The following is a 6,257-nucleotide window of genomic DNA, read 5'->3' on the forward strand; positions in this document are numbered from 1 at the left end:
TTTTGTTTTTTGGGTTTTTTTTTAAAGAAAACCAGCTATATTGACTGGCACATATAGACAAGATAAAATACAGCAAGAGTTTTCTTCCTCCATGAAGTAATCAATCAAGTAGTACTGCAACAAACATTGATTTCATGCATAAGTGTAGAGAGGATTTTAAACTCTGCATATGGTACTAATTTCAGCTTTCGTACAGCCCCATTTACAACACATTCCTGCCAAACCCAGAGACTCCCGTTTTCTTCTGGGATACCTGGCCCAAAGGTGGCTGCTTGATTCCATGGGATTTGCATTTCCTGTTCCCCCCCTGTCCTTCTGAACAGCTTCCTCTACCTGGCGAACAAGTTTTTTTAAGTCGCCTGCCACAGGTACATATTCATTATAGTAATTTAAACTATACAAGTCCTTTAATGTCTCCCATCCAAGAAATGGGCTGTTTCTCTGCAGCTGCTCCACTTCAGGATCCAAAACTGATTGCAGGTTGAAGCTTCCCAGTAGTTTGTTACTTGCTGTTTGTGCAGAATCTGTTTTAAAGAGAAGACTTATCTTAAATTCAGACTGTAGGAACATCAAAAGGATTACACAGCTCTAAGAAATAGCAACAAAATCCATTCAGTTAGTAATAAATGAAACACTATCATGTAGGAGAACTGTTAGTACTTTAAAGTCTCCACACCATAACTGACTTGCAGCTTATTTTTAGCGGAATCTATGTTTTAAAGTCTACCTCCTGTTAGACATGCAGAGTACACAGAAACAACTGAAACTGAAGTAAAGGCATCCTGTCACAACTGCAGTGTATTGATAGAGCAGTCTCGATTTTTCCACAGAAACAGAATTTTGTTGTAAAGACATGTATTAGAAACACCACAGTGCTATGTCATGTGTCTGATGAATTAGATCTTCTCCTGTGTACAACCACACAAACCAGCATCATGTGAAGAACAAATGTAGGAAAGACTAAATAAACAAAGATTGCATGTAAACTGATTCTTAGATTGCGTTTTTCTATAGCTATTTTTAACTGGTGCTTTCTACTAATTTCTTTTATTTCTCAAGCCATACCAGGAGCTTGCAGAATTTACTTATTACATGCTTCATCTCACTGACTGAAGTGTTCTTAAAAATCCAGCCCGATTTCCTTTCACCTTATACTGTTTCTCTTGATTTTACTTCTGCAAGTGGCATTGCTCACTTCAGCTAATGTGAAGAAAAGCAGCTTCTTCAATTTTTAATTTTAAAAGAATCCAAAATAAGTCTTTGTCTTGTGATCTTAATGCTAATATAGTTGATAGAGTTAATTTTTTGTATCAGAAAGCTGAAAGAAAGTGAGAATGTCCAGAAAATTTTGTATTTACTTAAATATGGCTAATTAGTATATAGAACCTAATTTTCAGATAGAACAGCTGCCTGAGTATGTGCAAAAATAAAAGTAGCTGTAGCTACTTTATTAATTAGACAGTGACTGCTATTTAATAGTCTTTTGGGGTGGAAAAGTCTTCTAGTTAGACATCATGCAGTGTGGTTGAGGCTCCTTAGTGACTGGTCTTCTCAGAAGGTGCTGTTAATAAAAAGGAAAGCAAAAATTGCTGGGAAACAACATAATCCCCACAGAAGCTATACATAAGTATTTTGTTATAATTACAAAGGTTACTTTCATCTTTCACTCAACCTGTTGAGGGGTGGGGGGAGAGGCAAAAAATTCCCAGAAAACCCAGAGTACTGGCTTCATCAGCTACCTGAAGTCTTAGGCTATTTCACTGAAGTGTGTTTAATCAGAAAAAATAATCTCTTCCATTGCACGTTTTAGCCATAATTCCAATTTTTGCCCTTTTAAAAACCGTTACTTTTCAGTATTCAAAATATAATACATAAATTAGAGTAATCACTTAAACTTACTGTTACCTTACCGCAGCTTGAGGACACAGCTCAAAAGACATCTGCTAAAACTTTCTTAATATATCGGGCTTGGGACATGCGACAGCAAAACTACGAGGAGTGTTTTACCCATTAACTGCTTCACCACAAAGCGGTTCTTGCTGTGTCAATTGTGACCTGAAGCACCGGAGTCCATCCTCCAAGGTGCCGACTCTGATGCAGAGCATCAGGAGAGCGATAAGGTGGCAGTGGCGGTCCCACACACCCCGGGAGCTCCGACGGGCAGCGCGGAGGGAGGGAAGGAGGGAGGGAAACCCCGGCAGGAGCTCCGCTTCGTTCCGCCGCCCGAGGAATTGCGGAGTCATTGGAAGGGAGAGAAGCCACACCGACAGGAATTCCCCGCCGCTCCCCAGGGCGCATCAGACTCCCCACATGCACAAGACAGGGGAGGAGTGTGGTTTTCTGGGATTTTATAGCAGAAGCTCCTCTGCAGCCGGCACCCCTGCCCAGCCGCCCCATCTCCGGAATCTAGCATCTCCGAACTGACACAAAACTTTGCGGATTATCCACGCAAATAACTCCCCAGCGCCTGCCGCCTCTTTCCCTCTGAATCTCAGGGCGTCCTTCCGAAAGTCTCGGAAATGCCAACTAGGATCTAGAGGGAAAGCGAGAGAGGGACGGGGACTTTCCCTCCTGGGCTCAGGGCGGGAGGAACGAGATGTGCCGCGGGGCGCCCGCCCTTCCCCGTTCACTCCCGTTCTCTCCGTCGCTGCTCGGAGCCGTCGCTGGGCAGCGAGCGAAGCGCCCCGACAGCCGCCCGCCCCGGGGACACTCACCGGCCGCGGGCTCCACCGCCAGCAGGGAGAGCCGCTTCCAGCGGGACCCGCCGCAGGTGAAGATGACGGCGCGGATGAACTCGCGGCCGCACAGCTTCACCCCGTAGCCGTCCCCCTCGCCCGCGGGCAGCGCGGCGCCGGGATGCCCCGGCGGAGCCGCGCACAGCAGCGCCACGGCGGCGCACAGCACTCGCAGTTTGGCCATCCCCATCGCGCGGTCCCGGTCCCGCGGGCGCTTCCGCAGCAGACCCGACGGCCGCCACAACGCCCCCGACCTCGGCTCCAGCCCAGCCCCGCCGCCGCCCGCCGCCCGCCTTTTATGCGCTGCGAGAGGCGCTGAGTCACGTCACCGCCCGGCCCCGGCCCCGGCCCCGGCCCCGGCCCCCTCCCCTTCCCCGGTGCCGCCGCTGTCGCCTCCCGCCGAGCGGCCCCTGTGCCTGAAACAGCCGTCGAGGAGCCCTCGGACAGCGCCTTCCCCTCTTCCTGCCCTTGCTAGTTGTCGCGGCTCTTCACGCCGCCGCGCATCTCACCCTCGGGCTCCCGACCCCCACCCACCTGGAGACACGTTCCCTTTCCTCCGCCGGGTCTGAGGCTCAGCTGCTCCTGTTGGCGGCCAGATAGCAGTGCCGATGCTCTTCCGTCTTGCTTTGAAAATGTGAAAAACTTAATCTCGACTGTTTTTTCCCATGCAGGTCTAGAATCTCCATAACCATCTCCGTGTCCTAAAAATGTTGGTTGACATTAAAAAACCATAAAAAAGCAAAGTAAAGGAAATGCAGTTTCAAGGAACTACTTCAGCGATGGATACTTGAAAAGGGATTTCACAGCCTGGATTCCTCTCACGTCTGTTGTACTGGAGGCTTGAGTTCACTGTTAGCCACGGGCATCCAGGTGTCAGAGATACCCTGGCTCCAGTGAGAGCATCCTAAATATTCGCAGCTCCACATCTGTGTGTTTCCCGAACAGAGCCCTTCAGGCTCTTGCTGACAAGGGTGATGGTCTTTGGGCTCAGAGTGCATGCAGAACTATGCACTCTGTGAAAGTAAACTTTACTTCTTGGCTTGTGGTTGGTTTTGATTTGGTTGGTTTGTTGTTTTGTTGTTTTGTCTTTTTTCCCCAGTACAATAGGACAAGAAGTGGTTGCTGTTGCCTTTTATAAAAAGTCATACTGTGAAGAACCAGAAAAGTTCATCTCTCTTAAAATACTTTAAAGCTGTTGTCTATAGATCCTTTTGCATGCTTTCAATCCCTTGAGTATTGTTGGCATATTAAAAAAAACCCTCAAAACTCAATCTAGAAGGAGATCACAGAGAAGACATCTGTCTACAGAAGAGTGTAAGATTCACTTGTGCTGGCAGAGAGGCTATAGGAGAGACTCCTCTTCAAGGAGGACTTGGGTGTTTTACACTGAGCTGGTTCTAGAACAACGCTGTGGAGGGCTGAAACAGTGAGCAAAGTTGTTGCGGCTTAACCCCATCCAGCCACCAAGCCCCACACAGCCACTCACTCATTCCCCCATTAGTATGATTGGGGAGAGACTTAGAAAAGTGAGAAAAGTGGCAGTTGAATAGGGAAAGAAACCTGAACACAAAAGAAAAGAAAAATAGAAATTGATTCAGTGCTTTCTGTGGGCAGGCAGGTGTTCAGCCACCTTGGGAAGACAGATGCCATAGCTCCAAATGTACCCTCCTTTCTCCAGCCTCCTTTTCCTCCCCGACTACATATACCAGCATGATATCCCTTTGGTCATTTTGGGTCATCTGTCCCAGCTATATCTCCTCCCAAGCACTGCCAGCCCCCTCACCAGTGTGACAGTGCCAAAAGCAGAAAAGGCCTTGGCCCTTATCTGTTCAGCAGTAACAAAAACATCTATTATCAACCCTGTGTTCAGCAGAAATCCAAAACACAGACCAATACCTGGCACTGAAGACAATTAACTCTACCCCAGCTAAAACCTGGGCAGTTTTCTTTTTGGTCCAGTCTTAAGTGTTTAAACAGTGGTACCTCTTCAATAATAGGCACCACATCCAGAATGTTGCTAGGATGCAATCTGCAGAAATGGAGGCTGCTAATCTGAAATGCCTGAAGAATAAAATCTTGATCTGTTCCTCCCTCATTTGAAGTCTTACTTACTATACTGTTACCGACAGAAGTTGTGCAGGCATAATTACAACTTACATTTTGAGGGCAGCATGTTGATTTTGTTGGTCTCATAGACTTTTTTGGAAAATACCGTCACATCAGGTGGACTTCTGCATGGACTTTAAGTAGTCTTCTAGACAACCAATTTGCTTTCAGTGACTGGAAAGCTGTAGTAATGTGAAAAAGCAATACCAGGACAAGACAAGAAGGAAAATACCTCCTGGCCTGGGCAGTGACTAGGAAAACTACTATTCAAAACAAAACATGAAGAAGAAGATTAACAATATAAATTTAACAAATCTGAAGTAACTATATAACTTCTTACTGTTTGCCTTATAAAGAAGTAAAACCAACAGCAGAGCAAAGAAACTAATTTCCATTCATCATCTATAGGACATTTCAAGGTAAGAACATCCAGTGTACTGGCTCAATGCAAGTGTTTTGTATCTTTTAATTTCTAAAAGAAAGGTAAAGATAATTGTACTATTTATCTTCTTGCATTAAATTATTAATCTGTTGATAAACAGCAAAGTTTATATAAGGTAGAGGAGGTTTCTTGAAAACTGGGGGCTAAATAAAAAAGCATCCTTTAACAATATCTCAGTAGCCCTGAATACTTTGAATTAAAGCCTTATCCCCATGACTCCCAAATGTCAAAGAAAATCAGCAGTAAGACAAAAACTTCCTGATTTCATTAGAGATTTTCCAGAGACTTCATTTCAAATTCATGCAATCCACTACTGAAAGAACCTAGTTTTCAAAAGCTGACCAAACATGAATTTAAAGTATTTCTAAAGTTTGCTTAATACCACACAAGATTCTGTAAGAAATGGGAAATACCACTGCATCAATGTTACTGGTGACCAAGCATGAACATTACCCAGTTACCTTCATTAGAGTACTGTACAGTTTAGAAAACAGCATGTCTTAAGAAAGCTTATAATTAAAAAGTTAAGAAATCCATGCATTTTTGCATAATGAAGTCCAAGGCTAATTAAGAAAATAAATAATAATGCCAAACCAATTTTTTTTGTATACATCCACATAAGTGCCTTCCCCTTTTTAAAAAAGCAGTAACGTTCAGTCAGCAATAAAATAACTCCAAAGCATTAGGAAGGAGCTGTGATTTTCAGCTCTCTTTATTGTAAGGAAGGGGCCCAAACTGGACTCTCCAAAGTGACTTTGCTTGTTTCTCCTGAATACTCATATACATACACTATCACAACCAGATAAACAAGAGTGAGCTGGAGGCTTGCAGGCAGCATGCACTTCCTTGAGTTCTGTGCATGAGACATATCCATAATTAGAACACAAACAGCTTAATTTTGACCTCCTAATCATGACTGACTTCTTACTTTTCCAGAATAATCCTGCTCCAAATGATACTGATTCAGGATATAT

At 44.6% G+C, this 6,257-nt stretch overlaps 1 protein-coding gene across 1 annotated transcript; it reads right to left on the minus strand.

Moving 5' to 3' along the window:
* On the minus strand, positions 1-2,925 carry LOC310923054 (relaxin-3-like; the record flags this gene model as incomplete). The annotated part of the gene is made up of 2 exons (XM_083884128.1): positions 1-524; positions 2,715-2,925. The coding sequence occupies 2 exons, from the start codon at positions 2,923-2,925 to the stop codon at positions 157-159; spliced, it is 579 nt and encodes a 192-aa protein (XP_083740254.1). The 3' UTR covers positions 1-156.
* Between the last annotated feature and the right edge of the window lie 3,332 nt (positions 2,926-6,257).

Source organism: Zosterops lateralis (assembly GCF_965231275.1).
Source record: "Zosterops lateralis genome assembly, chromosome: Z".
NCBI lineage: Eukaryota > Metazoa > Chordata > Aves > Passeriformes > Zosteropidae > Zosterops > Zosterops lateralis.